The 23,817-nt window shown below is 42.5% G+C and overlaps 1 protein-coding gene across 3 annotated transcripts in view; it reads right to left on the bottom strand.

The window, feature by feature from the left end:
- Nucleotides 1–23,817, bottom strand: part of LOC126266652 (putative fatty acyl-CoA reductase CG5065) — a 394,269-nt gene that overhangs the window by 107,730 nt on the left and 262,722 nt on the right. For all 3 annotated transcript variants that reach the window (XM_049971045.1, XM_049971048.1, XM_049971046.1), the window contains exon 6: nt 6,840–7,047. In XM_049971045.1, the coding sequence (XP_049827002.1) occupies nt 6,840–7,047 (208 nt within the window). The remainder of the gene's footprint in view (nt 1–6,839; nt 7,048–23,817) is intronic.

The raw sequence follows: 23,817 nt of genomic DNA on the forward strand, positions 1-23,817 counted from the left end.
GCTCTCCCAAGTTTGTCAGTAGTTCTAATAGAATGTTGTCTACTCCCAGGGTCTTGTTTAGACTTGGGTCTTCACGCAATATCATATCTCCCATTTCATCTTCATCTACATCCTCTTCCATTTCCATAATATTGTCCTCAAGTACATCGACCTTGTATAGGCCCTCTATATACTCCTTCCACCTTTCTGCTTTCCCTTTTTTGCTTAGAACTGGGTTTCCATCTGAGCTCTTGGTATTCATGTAAGTGGTTCTCCTTTCTCCAAAGGTCTCTTTAATTTTCCTGTAGGCAGTATCTATCTTACCTCTAGTGAGATAATCCTCTACATCCTTACATTTGTCCTCTAGCCATCCCTGCTTAGCCATTTTGCACTTCCTGTCGATATCATTTTTGATACGTTTCTATTACTTTTTGCCTGCTTCATTTTCTGCATTTTTGTATTTTCTCCTTTCATAAATTAAATTCAATATTTCTTCTGTTACCCAAGGGTTTCTACTAGCCCTCGTCTTTTTACCTGTTTGATCCTCTGCTGCCTTCACTATTTCATCCCTAAAGCTACCCATTCTTCTTCTACTGTATTTCTTTCCTCCATTCCTGTCAATTGTTCCCTTATGCTCTCCCTGAAACTCTGTACAATCTCTGGTTCTTTCTACCTGTGAACTCGTGTCTATGGCCCTCTGAGTCTCGTGGATGAATAGCGAGAGCTGGGTTTCACACGACCGTCTTTTTCGGAACCCATGCTAATTCCTACAGACTAGATTTCTAGTCTCCAGAAAAGTCATTATACTCGAACATAATACGTGTTCCAAAATTCTACAACTGTGGTGTACGAATTAATCTTCCGGGTATCCTTGTGTACCTGTGTATATTTACGCAGGTTAGACTGTTGGTCAGTTGACATACTCAGTCATCATCCGCTAATGTCTGTTCTGGAAGAATATTCAGATATTCAGTATGTTTCCCATGGTAAGCTATAAAATCCCTTCGTAAGCATCGAGATCTCTATTTTACCGTCGAGTAAACAATGTGCAGAACTTTGCATTCAGAAACCAGAGCCTAACATTTTCCATCTATTGCATTTCACTATGCATTGCCTCTCGAGTGTTTTTGTGAAGCAACTGGTTTCAGTTGAATCATGTTAATTATTGTAATAAAGATACTTCTTCTAGTGGTATAGATAGACTAAAATAAATTACTTTTATTTGTAATACAGAGACAGCTCTGCATTGTTATTACAGTTCACTACTGTGTGCATTATGAATCTATTTTATAAAAGTGGATCACTTATTTTCTGTTGTTTTTGTGAAATGCTGTGTTGCTTAACTAGTAGAAAATATCGCTATTTTGTGTTATTTTTTAAATTTTGTGTTACTGTTACATTTTTTCGGAGGATTTAACTTCTGTTAGGAGTATCAAAGGAGTGTAAGAAAAGAATGAAGAAAGAAGGTTGTTGTCAGCATTAGGAATTGTGCCACCGTATTCACAACTATGACAGCATCACTGCATTCCACCTTAACCTCGTTTCTAGACCTGATATAGATATGAGGTGACTGTACTAAACCTTAGGTGCCTTATCATTTAGATAATTTTGCCATTGCAGTTCTGAATATTAAAGTAATTTCTATCATTCTTCTGAATACTAAAGTAATTTCTACTATTTCAATTGTCTTACTATTCATGCATGCACTTTTAATATAGTGAGTTGACTACAGTGACAGAAGAGGAAGAAAAGCAAATGATAATTTGAAAGATTTGAAGGGTTAACACATCCATGAATTGTAGGGGATGTTCTTCTGAAAATTTTCATAATGGTATCGATTGTAAGATCTCCACACATATATCATAGCTTTATGAAAAAATTTCCAGTGCTTCAGTCACTTTTTATTAACATTTCATTACCACAACTTGCTTTAGCAGCATGTTGCCACCACAAGGTGCATTACATGAACGAAAATTTCCCATACTTCATATAAGTCCATTAGGTGTCCCATTTTTATTTTATGTAGTAGAAGGAGATCATTCAGAATATCATGGAATGGATGGTCATTGCTTGTGTATGTGTATCTATTTATTATAATTGTGAAGGTGGTTCGATGAACCCTCTGCCGAGCACTTAAATGTGATTTGCAGAGTGTCCATGTAGATATAGATGCAGATGTAGTTTATGTTGTAGGCATTTTTATGTTGATTCTGTCTTTTCTGGAATTCTCTCCCTGTCTGGCCTGCACAGAGGAGTTTGCATGTACTACATTCTGTTTTATAAATGCCTGATGTGTGTGTGTTTATCTGTCTGTGTGTTCATGTTGTGTCTCTTGGTGTGTAGCAGTTTATGTGCTGTCAAGGAAATGTTAGTATTGTGCAATCTGAAAATGTTTGGAGTTTTATATGAGAATTTGCCTGTGAATAGTACACAAAAAATGGCTTTCTTTTTCATTCTGCCTATGGGAATCTTTTTTTTCTGAGTAAACTTGTCAATAAGTGTGTCATCATAGCCCTTTGCTGCACCTATTTGTTTGACTTTGCCTAATGCATAAAGCTTCACATACTTATCCATTGGTATGATCTGCATATATTACATACAATGGACAAGGAACACCAAATGGACTTACATGAACAATTAGAAATTTTCATTCATGCCAGAGTACATGGTAACATGTTATTAAATGATAAGCTAGAAATTAATAACATTCTTTTCTTCAAAAACTACTCCAATTTTGAATGCTTGTTTCATTGAGAAAACTGTCTTTAACAAAAAAATTGTCTGTATTAAGTAATCATAGTATCTAACATGTGCCATGACATAGATGCATCTATATAGAAAAAGATTCATCTTCACTGTGCATTCCTATCTTAGCAATAGAAACTAGTTCATCTTAACAGTTAAGATTGTTTGGAATCATGTAAACATTTGTATATGAATGAATTAAGCTGCAATGTATTTTTCACTTTGCTCTGTGTAACAGACAACTAAACTTCCAACAAAAATTTAAGTGCTCTAATGAAATGATCAAAACACACCGATCACTTAATGTACATATCAAAATATATGTACCTTTCCGCACAGAATTGTAATTCAATCCATAACCTCACTGGCACACATAGTAAATGAAATCAGATTTCAGATTAATGTAATGTACATGTAACTGGAATACATGTGATGATGACTGCGTGCTGCCAGGAAATCACTGGCAGAACGGTGGAGAGGAGGAGAGGGAGGGAGAATGGAACGGTCTCGACGGTGCTGTAAATGGTAAGTTTCGATTTGTTGGTAGGATGCGTAGGAACATGTATGTAACAGAAAGGTGGGATTAAAGGCAAGTTTTGTTCAGAGTTCGCATCAGATAGGTTGAAATGTTGCGTGCTGCAAAGTCGGGGTTACGAGGTTGGAAAAGTGCTTTTGTCTACGATTACTGCTTTAGTTCTTTCATCGTAGCTGAAGTGTTACCACTGTTTGTAGCAGGGGATGAAACGGTTGAAGTATACTTAAATACATCGTTGTGTTGAAGATAGTGCGCGATGGGCACTGCCATAGGCATATTGGAGTATGTACATGGGAGGCAACAGAATTTTACAAGAGGTATGATGAGGTGGTAGGACAGCTCAAAGGGCTGGATCTGCAGTTGGGTTCAAAACAAGGGAATGACAGTGTTGCTGTAGGCTTTTCCCATTTTTAGAGATAAGTGGAGTGAGCGCTGACACTTGTTATGTTTATTACATACAAAGTTGACTAGGTATAGGAATTAATTTTCTGAGGAAGTTGGAACAGAACGTACAGTTGGTGATGGGGAGAGGGCAGTGTCGGTCTAGGTGTTTTTGGATGTGTTTGGTGACGATCGATTCAAGAAAAATTGGAATAAGGCAATAACGTTGGCTATGTCTACTGGTGTATGGCGATGAGAGAAATATATTAGACGCGTTCGTATTTTATCCATGTACGAGAATATTTAACGTTTGTAAATTACTTTAATCTGTTCGATCCGCCAGATCTCTTACGGTAGGCATGCGGTTGGCCTGACTTTGCATCTCGTAATTTACCTCCCACTAAGAACGTAGATGCCGATCGTGACCATATATTAAGACTACATAGCTTGTCATAATCTGGATACATTCTGTTTAATTCGAGTTTGCCCTTCGTAGTTGCTGCTATGGCATTTTTTATGATTGTTTCCTGAGGAAGAGCTTCATAAAAGTGGGGAGTCAAATGGAGTCGCTACAAGATATTCCATATTGCATACTGTCAAATGTTTATAATGTAGTCCGCTTGTCAAATTCGCCTAATATTAAATCATGTTGAGGTGCCACACTTTTCATTGTAATAGACGTCGAAACGTGTACTTGTAAAAATGTTTGAGAGAAATGTTCAGAAATTCATTGGTTTTATGGCATACTTACTTTTATGGTACATGAAACACAATCAACAGTCATAAAAGGGAACGCAGTCTCCATGTGTCCCAGACTAATGCTAGTTGGACCTAGATGCACTATCGCTAGGGAATTCATTACTCCCAGATTTACAAAGTCAAGAATGTGCCGAGAACATGAAATTCCAGGCATTTCCACTCGCCGTGTACAACGCAATGGGCGACGGCACTCACGTAACAACTGAGGGCAGCGGCGTTTGCGTAGAGTTGTCGGTGCTAACAGACAAACCACAATCCGTGAAATAACCGCAGAAATAAATGTGGGATGTACGACGAACATAACCGTTAGGGCAGTGGGGCGAAATTTTTAATGGGCTACGGCAGCACACGACCGACGCAAGTGCCTTTGATAACGGTACGACATTGTTTGAACCTGCTCTCCTGGGCTCATGAGCACATCTATTGGACCTTAGAAGAGTGGGAAACCGTGCCCTGGTCAGATGAGTCCCGGTTTCAGTTGGCGAGATTTGATGGGATGGTTCGAGTATGGCGCATACCCCTCGAAGCCATTGTACCAAGTTGTCAACAAGGCAAGGCACTGTGCAAGCTCCTGCTCCCTTCATAATGGTGTGCGCTGTGCTCAAAGTGAATAATGGGGTCGTCTGGTCCAACTGCACCGATCATCGACTGCAACTGGCTATGTATGGTTAGTGGGAGGCCATCTGCAGCGATTCATGGACTTCATGTTCCCAAGCAAGAATGGAATTTTTGTGGATAAAGGATCCCAGGTGTTCACGATTGATCTGAAGAGTACTCTGGACAGTTCAACCGAATGACTAGGCCACCCACATGACCCAACGTGAATTGCGTCGAACATCAATACTCGGCAGAAATGAAACCTGTGTTTGTATCGGACTTCCTTAACTCTTGTGCAAAAAGGTGTGCAGTATATTTATTTACTTATTTTATTTATTTATTTATTTATTTATTTATTTATGCATTTATTTTACCTGGCAAGATTAGGGCCTTCAGGCCCTACCTTACACCTAACCAGGCATACTCAGATTGAATGAATTTCAGTTTGTGCAGAACATTGAGGACATATAACGTGTTATACAGTATTAATGTTGAAGAAGAAATAAAAATGATTAAAACAGTAGTACAATGGTAATTATAAGAATCAAAAAAATTATTATAACAATCAAGAATAATAATAGTAATGACTATGTATATGGAAGTAAACACACTTTTCTTTTATGAATGTCAGTCCTATTGCTAGTTGGGAATTTTCTCGTTCTATTCTTGCAGCTTGTGAGTCATTCTCATCAAGCAGAGACATAAGACGATAGAATGGGGTGAAACAGATATAGAAGAGGTAGAAAGGTTAGAGGAAGAGAAATAGAATGGTAAAATTCGAAGCTGTGATGGAGAGGAGAAAGAAAGAGATGAGAGGGGCACAACAATGGTGGCTATACCGTCCCTAATATGTACGTTTTGAGTTCCCTCTTGAATGTTGAGTGGTTCTGGATAAGACGCAGATCACAGGGGAGCGCGTTTCATAGTCGTATGGGTGAGATGGATAGTGCTGCATCCATTTTCAATAAGCTGCCACTCGAATTCAAAAATCTTAGCAGTAATCCACGCGCTTTCAAATCGAAACTGAAGAGTTTCCTCATGAGTCACTCCTTCTATTCTGTTGAGGAGTTCCTTGAAAAATTAAGCTGGCTTTTATTGTATTGCTGATAGCGTTTACTTAAACCTATGGACTGATTTTTTAAGGTTCATGAACATTTATTTTTATCTGTTGTTACGTTTTTGTTGTAATTTCATGTACTGAAACGTTCGATGACCTTGGAGATTTGCTCTTCAGTTTGGTCCTACAGAACTTGACGAGTAAATAAATAAACAAATAAAATTTGTGGGACTTGGTCGAGAGGTCAGCTCGTGCACAAAATCCTGCACTGCCAATACTTTCGTAATTATGGGCCGCTACAGAGGCAGCATGGCTCAACGTTTATGCAAGGGACTTCCGACAACTTCTTGTGCCCGTGCCACATCGAGTCTCTGCACTATGCTGGGCAAAAGGAGGTCCCCACCTCAGTTTATATGATCTCCAGGGCACTGAGCCTTTCAGCCAATATAGTGGCCCTCTGTCGCGAATGGACAATAATGGTGACTTAAAACGATAATAATGATTATGGTCTATCTTCCGAGTAATCCAGTGGTGATACCGACAAACTCCCTAAGCCACCAGGCGGATACTCGCAGTTGCGCCCATGTATATCCATCTCGGCGCGGGCTTCTTTGTCACCTCTAGATACACCCTCTAGGTTTTGGGAGGAGCACCGCATCGCTTCACTACAGTCCCGGCAAGGCGTGAGCCCCTAGTGGCGGGTGTCCCCGCGCCGCCGCTGGCTCGCTCGGCTCGGCTCGGCTCGGCTCGGCTCGGCTCGGCTCGGCTCGGCTCGGCTCGGCTCACCTGCCCTCTTTGGCCCTCCGCGCGGCCTCGCGCGCCGCCAGCGTGATGAGCCCGTTGATGGCGAAGTCGACGCTCATCACCTCGGCGTGCAGCTCTCCGCGGCAGTACATGCTGCGCAGCACGCCCTTCCCCGCCGCCGCCAGCAGCCCCACCGGCCCGTTCAGGCTGTCCACCCAGCCCGGCACCGGCTCCTTCCACGACGGCGTCACTGCGGAAACCAACAACCACATCACCACTTTCAGCCTGTACGACGAGCACACATGACTCACGAGAACGATGTCTGTCACACTAAAAATTGTATATGAGCTGGGTGCGCACGTAAATCAAGACTGAACGGGGTCACTGACTTCTGGAAGACACCCACAGTCCAGTCTGAGAGTACCAGAGTAGTGGCGCAACAAGGACATCGACCCACGTTACAGGTTGCCTATTTTCAGGGCCAAGTATAGATTCAGGGGCAAACCTACACTACTGACCATTAAAATTGCTGCACCACGAAGATGACGTGCTACAGATGCGAAATTTAACCCACAGGAAGAAGATGCTGTGACATGCAAATGATTAGCTTTTCAGAGAATTCACACAAGGTTGATGCTAGTGGCGACATCTACAAAGTGCTGATATGGGGGAAGTTTCCACCCGATTTCTCTTACACAAACAGCAGTTGACTGTCGTTGCCTGGTGAAACATTGTTGTGATGCCTCGTGTAAGGAGGAAAAATCAGTAGCATCACAATTCCGACTTTGATAAATGTCAGATGGTAGCCTGTCGCTATTGCGGTTTATCATATCGCGACATTGCTGCTCGCCTTAGTCGAGATCCAATGAGTGTTAGCAGAATATGGAATCGGTGGGTTCAGGAGGGTAATACGGAACGCCGTGCTGAATCCCGACAGCCTCGTATCACTAGCAGTTGAGATGACAGGCATCTTATCCGCATGGCTGTAACGGATCGTGCAGCCACGTCTCAATCCCTGAGTCGACAGATGGGGACGTTTGCAAGACAACAACCACCTGCACGAACAGTTCGACGATGTTTGCAGCAGCATGGACTATCAGCTGCAAGACCATGGTTGTGGTTACCCTTGACGCTGCATCACAGACAGGAGCGCCTGTGATGGTGTACTCAACGACGAAGCTGGGTGCACGAATAGAAAATGTCATTCTCAGACGAATACAGGTTCTGTTTACTGCATCATGATGGTCGCATCCATGTTCGGCGACATTGCGGTGAACAAACATTGGAAGCGTGTATTCGTCATACTGACGTGTTACCCAGCGTGATGGTATGGGCTGCAATTGGTTACACGTCTCGGTCACCTCTTGTTCTCATTGACGACACTCTGAACAATAGACGTTACATTGCAGATGTGTTATGACCCATGGTTCTACCCTTCATTCGATCCCTGCGAAACCTACATTTCATCAGGATAAAGCATGACCGCATGTTGCAGGTCCTGTACGGGCCTTTCTGCGTACAGAAAATGTTTGACTGCTGCCCTGGCCCGCACATTCTCCAGATCTCTCACCAATTGAAAACGTCTGGTCAAAATTAGCCGAGCAACTGGCTCGCCACAATACGCCAGTTACTGCTCTCGATGACCTGTGGTATAGTGTTCAAGCTGCGCCTGCACACGCCATCCAAGGTCTGTTTGATGCCCAGGCGCATCAAGGCCAGAGGTGGTTGTTCTGGGTACTGATTTCTCAGTATCTATGCACCCAAATTGCCTTAAAATGTAATCACATGTCAGTTCTAGTATAATATACAGGGTGTTACAAAAAGGTACGGCCAAACTTTCGGGAAACATTCCTCACAAAGAAAGAAAGAAAATATGTTATGTGGACATGTGTCTGGAAACGCTTACTTTCCATGTTAGTGCTCATTTTATTACTTCTCTTCAAATAACATTAATCATGGAATGGAAACACACAGCAACAGAACGTACCAGCGTGACTTCAAACACTTTGTTACAGAAAATGTTCAAAATGTCCTCCGTTAGCGAGGATACATGCTTCCACCGTCCGTCGCATGGAATCCCTGATGCGTTGATGCAGCCCTGGAGAATGGCGTATTGTATCACAGCCGTCCACAATACGAGCACGAATAGTCTCTACATTTGGTACCGGGGTTGCGTAGACAATTGCTTTCAAATGCCCCCATAAATGAAAGTCAAGAGGGTTGAGGTCAGGAGCGCGTGGAGGCCATGGAATTGGTACGCCTCTACCAATCCATCGGTCACCGAATCTGTTGTTCAGAAGCATACAAACACTTCGACTGAAATGTGCAGGAGCTCCATCGCGCATGAACCACATGTTGTGTAGTACTTGTAAAGGCACATGTTCTAGCAGCACAGGTAGAGTGCCCCGTATGAAATCATGATAATGTACTCCATTGAGCATAGGTGGACGAAACTAAAATGAGCTCTAACATGGAAATTAAGCGTTTCCGGACACTTCTCCACATAACATATTTTCTTTATTTGTGTGTGAGGAATCTTTCCTCAAAGTTTGGCCGTACCTTTTTGTAACACCCTGTATTTGTCCAATGACTACCCGTTTCTCATCTGCATTTCTTGTTGGTGTAGCAATTTTAATGGCCAGTAGTGTAGTTATACAAGATCAAAGTACAATGACAATAAAAGAAATTTTACATTTTTTGACTTGCACAGTCACTTACAGACCATGGCCTTTTGGTACAGAGTTCTGTATGGTAACTTGTGCATATTTGATGACACAGCTTACACTCATGCATTGTGTTTGGTTCGTGATATGACTTTTGTTGCAAATAAGGTGGTGGAAACCGTGGACAGCCATGATGTTGATCACATGTCTCATTTCGAAGTTTTCCTTCATCGATGTTCGATCAATCATAGCCCCTATGCTAAAATAATTCTGGAGGTACGTCTTCCCTCCTTTCCTTCAATGCTTTCAGTAGACTTTCCCAGGAGCTGGTGTTGGGCAGCATCAGGTTTGTCCGTAGATCTTCAGTGAGAAAGAGTTCCCACGCCAGGAGGTATACATGTCTGGATTGTGTTGTTTTGGAGACTCCACTTGCTTCTTTTATATAGGTCGTCTTTAATCTTTCTACTGTCGTTAGGTTCTTCAAGGTGAGATGTGGTCCGATAACTTCTATACTGTACGTCAATACATGCAGTACGTATATACAGACATGCGTCTCCCCACCAGATTACCGGATATGATGTCACGAAGACGCTGCACTTCATAGAAGCAATGAGGTTCCTGGCGTCAGGCAATGTTTTAATTTATATTACTTTTAATATAAAGAAGATTGTCACCTACAAATTAAACCTGTTTCAATGCTTGCAGATGTGGTATCAACAATACTTAAGTCATCTTTTCCATCTAAAACTCGTTCAGCCATCTTACTAAAGTTAAATGACTGTAATTTTTGCGAAAATATATTTGTCCAATGAATACCCGTTTATCATCTGCATTTCTTCTTGGTGTGCCAATTTCAATGGCCAGTAGTGTGTCATTCTCTTTTGATTGATAGGTCCTTAAACAACTCTCCTGCTAAGAGGGTTATAACCCTCTGGGGACAATCCATACTTTTTACTGACACATCCTTAACCTATTGTTCCCCCACCCATCTACCTCCCCCTCCTCCATTCTTTTTGGGAACTACCCTCGCTGACACAAGTACACTTTTAATATCAGTTTGATTGACTAATTAATTAAATCGATCAATTAATTAAATCCCCCCCTCTGGAAACTCCCAACCATCCCCCTCCCCTGCCTGACATGAAAATTGGCGGGAAAAAGGCCCATTTGATCAGACATTTGGAGAGAATTGATTGCAGTGTATGGAATATTGTTTAAACAATTTAGAAAATATATTTTATGTATATATATATATATATAAAGAATTTGGTGAAAATTCTATTGCGGTGTATGGAATATTTAATCAAATGCGGCACTTTTATTTCAATCACATAAGGAAACATGTTATTACAACATCACAGATTGCTTAAACATATATGAAAAACTTGCTAGTACCACACAACCGTCCCCAAACAAAAAAAACTCCTGTCAGAGTCCACTACCATCTCAGGTAGTTTGTATGCATGAAACAAACTGTTGGATACCGGCACATGTGAGAGACACCTTCCTTCCAAAGTAATGTCTGTCTGGGAATAGATCCAGAAATGGTTCAAATGGCTCTGAGTGCTATGCGACTTAACTTCTGAGGTCATCAGTCGCCTAGAACTTAGAATTAATTAAACCTAACTAACCTAAGGACATCACACACAACCATGCCCGAGGCAAGATTCGAACCTGCGACCGTAGCGATCGGTCGGCTCCAGACTGTAGCGCCTAGAACCGCATGGTCACTCCGGCCGGCAGATCCAGAAATACTGCTGGTGTTAATTAATTCCCAGTCACATGATCGTGATGTAGGGGACACGGTAGCTATTTCACACACACACAAATTGACGATGTCACAAAGATAGTACCAGGCTGACTCAAAATACACTTTTTAAAAAAAGATTGTTGCCTACAGAGAGAGAGAGAGAGCTGTATATGCTTTGTAGATACATAGGAACTAGCATGGGATATTTCATTCCTCCATGGGCTCTAAGCTCTCCCAGTCTACCTGATGCACTTTCTTGCGCTGCATCTCACGAAATGCTTCAGGAGTTATTAAATCTAAAGCGGAGTATCACATCTTGAAGATGTCACAACTGTTGCTTGAGAAGGCATGTCGCGGGAAATGTTAATAATATCGTTAAGATAGGGTTAAACAATTTGCTTCACGCAGTTTAAAACCGCTCGAAATAAAAAAAGATTGACGGTGCAGAGTAGTTTGCGTGCATATACAACAGTGTTATGTTTTTGACGAGAAATTTCATAAAATAATTCAAACCTATTATTATTTGAATTCGTAATTTCAAATTTCGACGTGAATTTATGCTGTCACAGTTACAGAGTTCCCGACTACTATAGGTCTGCTAAGTGTATTTTCTTTTTTAAAGGGCTTTATAATTCCTAAGTTGCCTGGTTTTCTGCACTACACCAAGACGAAGAAGAATGGAGAAAAGGGTCTACCACATGAGGAGATAGTAGCAACAGAAACAACGAATACCTACACAAGACACCGAGCGAGGTGGCGCAGTGGTTAGACACTGGACTCGCATTCGGGAGGACGACGCTTCCATCCCGCGTCCGGCCATCCAGATTTAGGTTTTCCGTGATTTCCCTAAATCACTCCAGGCAAATGCCGGGATGGTTTCTTTCAAAGGGCACGGCCGACTTCCTTCCCCGTCCTTCCCTAATCCGATGAGACCGATGATCTCTCTGTCTGGTCTCCTTCCCCAAAACAACCAACCAACCTACACAAGACAGTCCACTGTGATGTACTGAGAAGCACTGAACACGACATACACTTAAACCGCAATTCAATCTGTAGCAATAAGTTGCCATGGTTAGATGTAGGAGATCGTTATGAGTCAGGAATCTGACATCGTAGTTGGGGTTTTAAAGCACTATGTTGTTGTTGTTGTCTTCAGTCCTGAGACTGGTTTGATGCAGCTCTCCATGCTACTCTACCCTGTGCAAGCTGCTACATCTCCCAGTACCTACCGCAACCTACATCCTTCTGAATCTGCTTAGTGTACTCATCTATCGGTCTCCCTCTACGATTTTTACCCTCCACGCTGCCCTCCAATGCTAAATTTGTGATCCCTTGATGCCTCAAAACATGTCCTACCAACCGATCCCTTCTTCTACTCAAGTTGTGCCACAAACTTCTCTTCTCCCCAATCCTATACAATACCTCCTCATTAGTTACGTGATCTACCCATCTAATCTTCAGCATTCTTCTGTAGCACCACATTTCGAAAGCTTCTATTCTCTTCTTGTCCAAACTAGTTATCGTCCATGTTTCACTTCCATACATGGCTACACTCCAAACAAATACTTTCAGAAATGACTTCCTGATACATAAATCTATATTCGATGTTAACAAATTTCTCTTCTTCAGAAACGCTTTCCTTCCCATTGCCAGTCTACATTTTATATCCTCTCTACTTCGACCGTCATCAGTTATTTTACTTCCTAAATAGCAAAACTCCTTTACTACTTTAAGTGTCTCATTTCGTAATCTAATTCCCTCAGCATCACCCGATTTAATTTGACTACATTCCATTATCCTCGTTTTGCTTTTGTTGATGTTCATCTTATATCCTCCTTTCAAGACACTGTCCATTCCGTTCAACTGCTCTTCCAAGTCCTTTGCCGTCTCTGACAGAATTACAATGTCATCGGCGAACCTCAAAGTTTTTACTTCGTCTCCATGAATTTTAATACCTACTCCAAATTTTCCTTTTGTTTCCTTTACTGCTTGCTCAATATACATATTGAATAACATCGGGGAGAGGCTACAACCCTGTCTCACTCCTTTCCCAACCACTGCTACCCTTTCATGCCCCTCGACTCTTATGACTGCCATCTGGTTTCTGGACAAATTGTAAATAGCCTTTCGCTCCCTGTATTTTACCCCTGCCACCTTTAGAATTTGAAAAAGAGTATTCCAGTCAACATTGTCAAAAGCTTTCTCTAAGTCTACAAATGCTAGAAACGTAGGTTTGCCTTTTCTTAATCTTTCTTCTAAGATAAGTCGTAAGGTCAGTATTGCCTCACGTGTTCCAACATTTCGACGGAATCCAAACTGATCCTCCCCGAGGTCCGCATCTACCAGTTTTTCCATTCGTCTGTAAAGAATTCGCGTTAGTATTTTGCAGCTGTGACTTATTAAACTGATAGTTCGGTAATTTTCACATCTGTCAGCACCTGCCTTCTTTGGGATTGGAATTATTATATTCTTCTTGAAGTCTGAGGGTATTTCGCCTGTCTCATACATCTTGCTCACCAGCTGGTAGAGTTTTGTCATGACTGGCTCTCCCAAGGCCGTCAGTAGTTCTAATGGAATGTCGTCTACTCCGGGGGCCTTGTTTCGACTCAGGTCTTTCAGTGCTCTGTCAAACTCTTCACGCAGTATCGTATCTCCCATTTCGTCTTCATCTACATCCTCTTCCATTTCCATAATATTGTCCTCAAGTACATCACCCTTGTATAAACCCTCTATATACTCCTTCCACCTTTCTGCCTTCCCTTCTTTGCTTAGAACTGGGTTGCCATCTGAGCTCTTGATATTCATACACGTGGTTCTCTTCTCTCCAAAGGTCTCTTTAATTTTCCTGTAGGCAGTATTTATCTTACCCCTAGTGAGATAAGCCTCTACATCCTTACATTTATCCTCTAGCCATCCCTGTTTAGCCATTTTGCACTTCCTCTCGATCTCATTTTTGAGACGTTTGTATTCCTTTTTGCCTGCTTCATTTACTGCAGTTTTATATTTTCTCCTTTCATCAATTAAATTCAATATTTCTTCTGTTACCCAAGGATTTCTAGCAGCCCTCGTCTTTTTACCTACTTTATCCTCTGCTGCCTTCACTACTTCATCCCTCAGAGTTACCCATTCTTCTTCTACTGTATTTCTTTCCCCTATTCCTGTCAATTGTTCCCTTATGCTCTCCCTGAAACTCTGTACAACCTCTGGTTCTTTCAGTTTATCCAGGTCCCATCTCCTTAATTTCCCACATTTTTGCAGTTTCTTCAGTTTTAATCTACAGGTCATAACCAATAGATTGTGGTCCGAGTCCACATCTGCCCCTGGAAATGTCTTACAACTTAAAACCTGGTTCCTAAATCTCTGTCTTACCATTATATAATCTATTTGATACCTTTTAGTATCTCCAGGGTTCTTCCACGTATACAACCTTCTTTCATGATTCTTAAACCAAGTGTTAGCTATGATTTAAGTTATGCTCTGTGCAAAATTCTGCTAGGCGGCTTCCTCTTTCATTTCTTAGCCCCAATCCATATTCACCTACTATGTTTCCTTCTCTCCCCTTTCCTACCCTCGAATTCCAGTCACCCATTACTATTAAATTATCGTGTCCCTTCACTATCTGAATAATTTCTTTTATTTCATCGTACATTTCTTCAATTTCTTCATCATCTGCAGAGCTAGTTGGCATATAAACTTGTACTACTGTAGTAGGTGTGGGCTTCGTATCTATCTTGGCCACAATAATGCGTTCACTATGCTGTTTGTAGTAGCTTACCCGCATTCCTATTTTCCTATTCATTATTAAACGTACTCCTGCATTACCCTATTTGATTTTGTGTATATAATCCTGTAGTCACCTGACCAGAAGTCTTGTTCCTCCTGCCACCGAACTTCACTAATTCCCACTATATCTAACTTTAACCTATCCATTTCCCTTTTTAAATTTTCTAACCTACCTGCCCGATTAAGGGATCTGACATTCCACGCTCCGATCCGTAGAACGCCAGTTTTCTTCCTCCTGATAACGACATCCTCCTGAGTAGTCCCCGCCCGGAGATCCGAATGGGGGACTATTTTACCTCCGGAATATTTTACCCAAGAGGATGCCATCATCATTTAATCATACAGTAAAGCTGCATGTCCTTGGGAAAAATTACGGCTGTAGTTTCCCCTTGCTTTCAGCCGTTCGCAGTACCAGCACAGCAAGGCCGTTTTGGTTATTGTTACAAGGCCAGATCAGTCAATCATCCAGACTGTTGCCCCTGCAACTACTGAAAAGGCTGCTGCCCCTCTTCAGGAACCACACGTTTGTCTGGCCTCTCAACAGATACCCCTCCGTTGTGGTTGCACCTACGGTACGGCCATCTGTATCGCTGAGGCACGCAAGCCTCCCCACCAACGGCAAGGTCCATGGCTCATGTGGGGGGGTTAAAGCACTATAGAATTCCTAAATTGGTTTTTGCGCTACATTCCGAAGCAGGAAGGCCTACTGCGTGACAGAATAGAGACAAAAGCAAATATCACAGCAAAGACAGTGTCCAGTGCGATGCATTGAGAAGCACTAAGCACGACTCACTTAAACCGCAGCTCAGTCGGCAGCAGTAGTTGCCGTGGGTGGACGTCGGACATCACTGAAACACTCGCACACCCCATGCAATCATGTCCCAGACGCCCACACGCGGGGCGCCCGTCTCCTCGTACACCGCCAGTGCTGACGTTCAGACGGCTGTGAAAACTTCCGCCAGCCGCCACCGCAGTCGTGGACGCGCAGAGTTCACCAGCCCCCGCCCGGGGATGACTGGAGTGGTAGGAATTCGGATGTTACCAGTACGTCCCATCCAACACACACACGTCCGTTCTGTCGCGCTCACACAGCACACCGGTCACTTTACGAGTCCTCGCTGCCGCGGGCGAAATCAGACACGTCGGCGCTTTCTTTGTACCTGTCGCAGGTTGAGATAATCCATTACTTCCGGTTGCCGACTCCTCGTGAACTCCACTGCAGTCAGCTGCTGCGGTGCATTACGGAACAATCAGCTGGAGCTTGGACTTGTACAGTAGTTCTAAACAATCCCACCTTGACATCGTAGACCAACTAGTTTAAGAAACCTACTTTTCCCAATCTAAAGCAGCGATGTTGTTGACAATACACCTCAAATTTCTCGGGCAAAATGTAAATTCCTCCCGTTTATACGAACTATTTTCGAACACAGAAGAAATTGGAGAATACAGCCGTTTTCACATAGCTTAAGTATCGTTACTTGTTGTGATAATTCTGTATAGGACTATGGCATAGGCTGTATTCCCTCTAAGTATTCGTACATCACGTAAAAAAAAAGCACTCCGTCTTCAGGCCACGAGTGGCCTACCGGGACCATTCGACCGCCGTGTCATCCTCAGTGGAGGATGCGGATAGGAGGGGCGTCGGATCAGCACACCGGTCTCCCGAAGCCGCTACTATTAGGTCGAGTAGCTTCTCAATTGGCATCACGAGACTGAGTGCACCCCGAAAAACGGCAACAGCGCATGGCGGCCTGGATAGTCACCCATCCAAGTGCCGACCACGCTCGACAGCGCTTAACGCCGGGGTAGCCACTGCGGCAAGACCGTTTCCACATCATGAAAAAACGGATATTTTCTTATCTGCCATGTTATGCATCACAGGACTAGAATATTAAACTCATTTTTGGCGCCTCCTCACTTTCGGACTTCATGTTAAGGTAACAGCGCAGAGAAGTTGTAAAGTTTATATTACATATCATTTTATAATTTCGATAATACATCTGATTTTATTACGATGGTTGTTTATCCCTGTTTAGGTGAGAGATTCAAATATCGTTAAAAGATATCACCGCAACAAAAAAGCGCCCAGTCAAGAATCATAACGTGGCGCCCTAGCCATCGCTTCCACGCACCTGGCGGCATGTCACTAATCTCAAATTGATAGACAAATTAATTAAATTGTTTGTGAGAGTCACTTTGCAAGGCGAGTAGTTTTTCTTTTTCAGTAGTCGAATTACACTCACCAGGGAGTTCGAATAGGATCCATGCAAAAGGAAGACGATGTTCTATTCAGGGAACACTATTGGAAACTGACATTTGAAGGTGCCCGCAGAAGGACTCTACCACCGGCGACGCACATTTTGCACAAGAACTGCACGAGCACAACGACTATGCTACCTGCATAAAAGGCTGTCTTGGTTCTGCAGGCACACACAAGAGTCGCAGATAGCATTACACTCCTTGGTAGAGATGCTGTCTGCAGTTTGGAGTCAAGTCCGTAGAGCCAACTACATACTTGTGTTGGATCCTATGGAGATGTCTTTTAATGACTGCAGCCATTAGTGAATAATACCCATTCCACTCTCTTATCTCGAAACGAGTCACGTTCATGGAAAGTATCTGCTACAGCAAAACTCCAACGTTATTATAGACAGTCCCGCTGCATCTTGTAACTGTTCCTCAGTCTCTCCCCCTCCCTCCCTGCAGCTTTGTCCACGTGGCCGTCCCAGTTGCAGTTAGAACTCAGCAGAAGATGGAGAGCGCTATATTTACCGTATATACCGCCACCTTCTGCGACCTGTGAAGACAGGGTGAGAAGAGTTAATGCTGCAGGACCATGTTTTGACTTCTGAGTGGAAACGAGGAACATGTTATTATTTTGTGCCATCCAACAAAGAAAACAACTACAAACTACTAACTTTATCCAACAGAGAACTCGGTACATATATCGAAAACAAATACGATTCTTGTGCTGGCATCGAGCACATGAGGCGATCCTGTTAAATATACAGGTATTGATCGATTGGAGCAGGTTCTCAGTGATCGAAGTCGCTTGCACAAACGAGTGTAAAGTTTCACCGCCTATACTGTAGGAGGCCCATATCCCACAGACTATCAGCCACAACACAGGGTCCCCGTTCTGCTGCCTGATACATTGTTTTGCTGCTGTAAGATGTCCAAGTAGCATAGTACCACAGCTTTGTACACCACCACACATTTTGTTTTTTCCACCGTGACTTTAAAGTCTGTGTCAGATTCTAAACTGACATTAACATGTTTCGATCCATTGATTCTCACAGAAAACTGGATATCGCACAAATGATTTACAAATCATGTTGCTGCTGCTTCTACAACACATATACTGGATGATTGAAATAAAAGACAGTCACAACATAAGGAAACTAGAAGAATTTGGAGGCATTGTGGAGCGTTTCCAAACAGCTGCTCGAAAGTAGATGACCTCTACATTTAAACTCATCTTTCATGGTGACTGCTTAGCAGATGGCTCAGTGTTTCATTTCGACTGATTCCTCATATTGCGATCATGTATGCGATCACTATTTCGGTGCTTCCCATGCCCGTAAGGTGCTGCCCCTCCATCAACACTCTCCCCATCTCAAACAAGTGATGTCAGTCAATCATTATGTGGTAATCAACAGCGTACCAGTGGACAGATGTGTTGGAGAAGACACTGTCGGTGTACTGTAACAATCGTCAAAGTTGATAGTGCGATCCATTTTAGCAGTTTCAGTGTAATTTCAATGCCAACCAATGACGCGGCAGCATGCTTCCCAATTTCTGTATCATCGCTAAACCGCCCCTCCATTACTTTGTGAGTACCATATACTAGAGTGCGAACGTAGATAGATGACCGTGTAGTACATCCATTTATTGTTAATTCCCGAACATATACACTAAAGTATACCAGACAGCGTTCTACACATTTCCAGCACTTCGGTCGTGGCTCGTAATTTAGGATCTCTCCCTGTGTGAGTAGTAGTCACAGAGCATTCTTGCATTCTTAGCATAAAGCTAGAGATCGAAAGACCTCCTCGCATTGTCTTTGACCAACCCTCCCTGAAACACACTCACCGATTAAATTTGCAGCTGACCAGAAGTAGACCAGTACACTGCAAATCTCGTGAAGGAGCAGAGCGAGCTGAGTCCGTAACTGCTCTTCCGTACTAATCTTACTCATTACAACCATTCACGTACACAAGGTTTCCCCCGATTCGCGAGTGTTGAGGAGGTTAGCACCCATTATCGGTGTATAGTAGATATGAAAGTGTTGTGATTATAGAAGAGACGGTTGAGTTGAAGAAGAATCGTGTGGTTTTTACGCATGATGGAACGCGAGACAGACGGAGTTTGAAGCATTTTACGCAAATCAAGTGCTTTGTCAATTCTAAAGCATTATCCTAGTGTCTATGGTCAGTACCAAGAAGGTACTGGTAAGAGAGGGCAAACACATGCATTCCTAAGGCGACAAGGTTCTGCGCTTAAAACACGATATAACGCTAGAGTGGAACGGCTTCCGACCTATTAGTGATGCGGACTGCAACGCTGTTACTGTTCCAATGTAGGAAATATACCCCCAGCGCATGACATACATACTCCACGCAAGTTTCTCTAAAGTAAGCTATGGTGATAAACTTTAAAGTGATAAAACTGCTACCTTACACACCAAAGAAAACATCGATTCTTTGTATCAGAAACACTACACAGGTTTCCAGAGGTGTATGACACCTGCTCTTTACGAAGCTCATGCCCAGTTACGCTTCTGAAATTATGAGCACAACAGCCCCATAAAATGATCTTCGAGGGTCTAAAAATGCATACGAAGAAACAGTGACATCTGAGGAGGAAATAAACACTACGGTCAGCTGCCAGAGGAGATGTAACAGTCTTACCGCAGTTTACCACCACCACTGGTAACCTCCCTCCTGCACGCAGAAGTCATAGTCCGATGTTAGGCTGTATTACTCATGTGCAGGATAATATTGCCGTTTAGCATTGACGTCATGTCTCTAGAACACCTCCCCACTCCTCTATTAATGTGTGTATATACAGCATCAGTCCACTCTCCTCCTCCAGAACACGCAGTTTTATAGATTTTGCTCAGTACTCTTTTCCTGGTATTTGTCTCTAATTTTATTTTTTTGTCAGTATTCTTAATTTTACTACGTTTTCGCGATTTATACACATTTCATGGCATTTCCCTCAATTTTTATGCATCTCACATCAATTTTTGTTACTATTCCAGGTTTTTCATCGAATTTTACCGATTTTTTGTCATCTTCTATATATTTTTTCGACAGTTTTTTCATGTGTGTATGGTTATGTAGTTGACATAACCATGTGGCTGTTTGATTTTCTACAAGAATGTCTTTGCTTCTTGTACACCAACCTACTAAAAAATCCTAAGACTTGCCCTCTCCCCAATGACACAGAATATGAGAAGACTAGTAACAGTCGTTTCGTACCTATATAAAACTGAAGACCTGATTTATGGCCAAGACGTGGCAGAGAAATTGCCTACTTAGCATACATCTTCGTTCTTCTAGAGGAGGGTACTGAAAAAGGTTTCCCATCGATGAACACGTTTCATCAGACCTGAGTTGCAGGTCCTCTGATGACTGCGGTTTGGAGAGGTTTGCTGTTAACGATCACATGTAGATAGTGCTCTAAGTCACACGCAGAATGCCGCGCGGGGTAGCCCCGCGGTCTGAGGCGCCTTGTCACGGACCGCCCGGCTCCCTCCGTAGGAGGTTCGAGTCCTCCCTCGGGCATGGCTGTGTGTTGTTGTTCTTAGCGTAAGTTAGTTTAAGTTTAATTAAGTAATTTGTAAGCTTAGGGACCGATGACCTCAGCGGTTTGGTCCCATTAGATCTTACCACAAACTTACAAAATTTACACATACAGAAGACGAAATTGTATACGAGTCAATCGCGGGTTATACCACACAACTGATGCACCGCAAGAGAAAAAGGGAAAAAATGGTTAAAGGCGTTACGAATGACCCGCAGCAACACCCCGTCTCTCCCTCTCAACTGACCACTCCATCCACTGCCTATCGTCCTTTAACGCAAATCCACGTAAGGTTAGAGGCAGACCGGTCTCCTTTCTGGGAAAAGATCAAAGGCAGCAGTCATCTTGCATGTATCACTATTACCTCAATAGACATAGTGTAGAATGTTGTTAAAAAAAAAAACATACAGCGACTGTTTGTTAGCTGAAACCGCAAGGTTGTGATTGTCGGAGAGAACAGAGAAGCACATTGTAAATACTGTTTGTTGGGGCTTAAAACACCTAAACAGTCCTGCACAGGCTCAAACACGCGATCCAGTCTTTAGTTGTATACTGCAATCACCCCAGCTGGTAATACAACGCTCTTTTGCTAAGGACATTTTATTAAAATTTATAAGGCAATTGCCGATATCTTTGGGATCACACCTGCCTAGTGATCCGACATATATAAATTTATTGCTCTACATTTGGTGGTAATCCACGGTAAACATTCTATTCCAAACGTCTTATCATTGTCGACGAAAAATGACTGTTTCCCTGGTTACCAGTGCTTCCGTGTCGACTTTGTCATATTCCTCTTATTGTTGCATACCCGTGCCAGAATTGTCCTGCACGAAGCAAAAGACATGCAAGTAAGCCCTCAATTTCCCCGCATTTCGGCGTATTTTCTCTCAATTTATTCATATTTCTGTCAAGTAATTTGATGACTTTTATGTCACTTCTACCGATGTGATCATGACATCACTTCTGGTTCCGTATTCTAAAATTCTGCATCAAACCAGTCTCTGGACTGAAGACCACAACAACAACAACAACAACAATCTAAAATTGCTTGTACATATAGTACAGTTGCCTACACCTTGCGCAAATGCACTACTTTGCTAGTCAGGCGGCATGGTATAGCACCGTACTGGAATGCATACAGTCACCTCCAGCCACATATTCTACAGTTGCAGCGTGTTTGCTCTGTTTTCTGAATGTTTGTGTCTGTGTATGTGTTGCAGAAGGCTCCCATGACAGAGTAGACACGAGTTAGTGTTCGACTGTGGACACGCCACGCCTTATACCTGGAGCGATGTTGGGATGCGGATCCACAATATACGACACCTGGTATAGTCTTTGAAGGTGGATCTGCCGCACATTGTATCCAGAGAAATGTTTGGAGGCGGATGCGCAGTGCGTCACATCTGTGATAGGGCTCGAAGATGGGCCAACCACACGTTACATCCAGCGATGTGTTCTGTGTTCGAAGTTGGATCCACCATGGAAGCCGTCTGCGACACTCGCACAGACACAGTCATACAGAAAATAGAGCAAATGCATTGCAACTGTGGAACATGTAGTTGGAGGTGACTGTATGAATTCGAGTACGGAACTATACTGTGCCGTCTGACCAGAAAAAATAGTGCATTTGCGCTATGTGTAGGCAACTGTACTACATTTACAACCTACTTTAGAAAATGGATCGAGAAGTGATGTCATGAATGCATAGGTAGCAGTGACATAAAATCGATAAAATGACGGACAACACTTATAAAGTGAGGGAAAATTCACCGAATAGCGGGAGTATTGAGGAAGTACTCACATGTCTTCTGCTTGGTGCAGGACAATTCTTGTACGTGTGGACAAATGTGCGACAGCAAGAGGAATACGAGAAAACGTTGACATGGAAGCACTGGGAAGCAGGGTAACAGTCATTTCGCATCTTGCTTAGATATTTGTTGTTGTTGTTTGTTGCTACTATCCCCTCACGTGTTACACCTTTCCTCCCTCTTTCTTCGTCCTCGTGTAGCAGAGAGAACCAGTCAAATTACGAATTCTATAGCACTTTAACAAATAAAATACACTTAGCAGACCTGTAGTGGTCGGGAACTCTGTAACTGTGACAGTACAAATTCACGTCGAAATTTGAAATTCCAGCAATCATTTCATACATCATCACTACCAATCGTGATATCAGGTAATAATAGGATTGAAATATTTAGTGAAATTTCTCGTCAAAAACATAACACTGTTATTTATGCGCACAATCTACTGCGCACTGTCCATCTTCTCTTATTTGCAGTTGCTTTAAATTGTGTGAAACAAATTATTTAAACGTTATATTAACGATTTAATTAATATTTTCCGTGGCACATCTTCTGAAGTAACATCTGTTATACTCTGCACCAGATTTAGTAACTCCTGAAGCAGTTCGTGAAATGCGACACAAAAAAGTACACCAGGAAGGCTGGGGCAGCATAGAGGACATCGCGGAATGAAATATTCCATGCTAGTCATCAGCAAAGCAAATTACAGCTATCTCTCTCTTTGTATGCAACAATCTTTTTCTAAAGTGTGTGAGTGAAGTAGCTACCGCGTCAGCCTTATTTCCCTTAGATCATGATCATGTCACTGTGAATTAATTATTGATTAACATTAACTATTATTATTCCTGGAACGATTCCCAGTCAGGCATTTGCTTGGGAAGGAATGCCTCTCTCACGTGCACCGGTGTCAGACAGGTTGGTTCATGCATACAGACCACTTGAGATGGTGGTGGACGCTGACAGGAAGTGTGTCTTTGTTAAGGGAGGGCTTAGCTCACTGCTAGGCAATCTGCGACGGCGTGATTATGTGTTTCCTTATGCGATCGGAATGAAAAAAGCGCCTCAATTGTTTAAATATTGCACAAATTGCAATCGATTTCCTGACAAATTCTTCAGATAAACAATATTCCAAATAGGTATCCCATAAATTATTTAAATATACAATATTACACACATTGTCTAAATTGTTTAAGCAATATTGTGTACAT

The sequence above is a fragment of the Schistocerca gregaria genome, chromosome 4, assembly GCF_023897955.1.
Source record: "Schistocerca gregaria isolate iqSchGreg1 chromosome 4, iqSchGreg1.2, whole genome shotgun sequence".
Taxonomy (NCBI): Eukaryota; Metazoa; Arthropoda; class Insecta; order Orthoptera; family Acrididae; genus Schistocerca; species Schistocerca gregaria.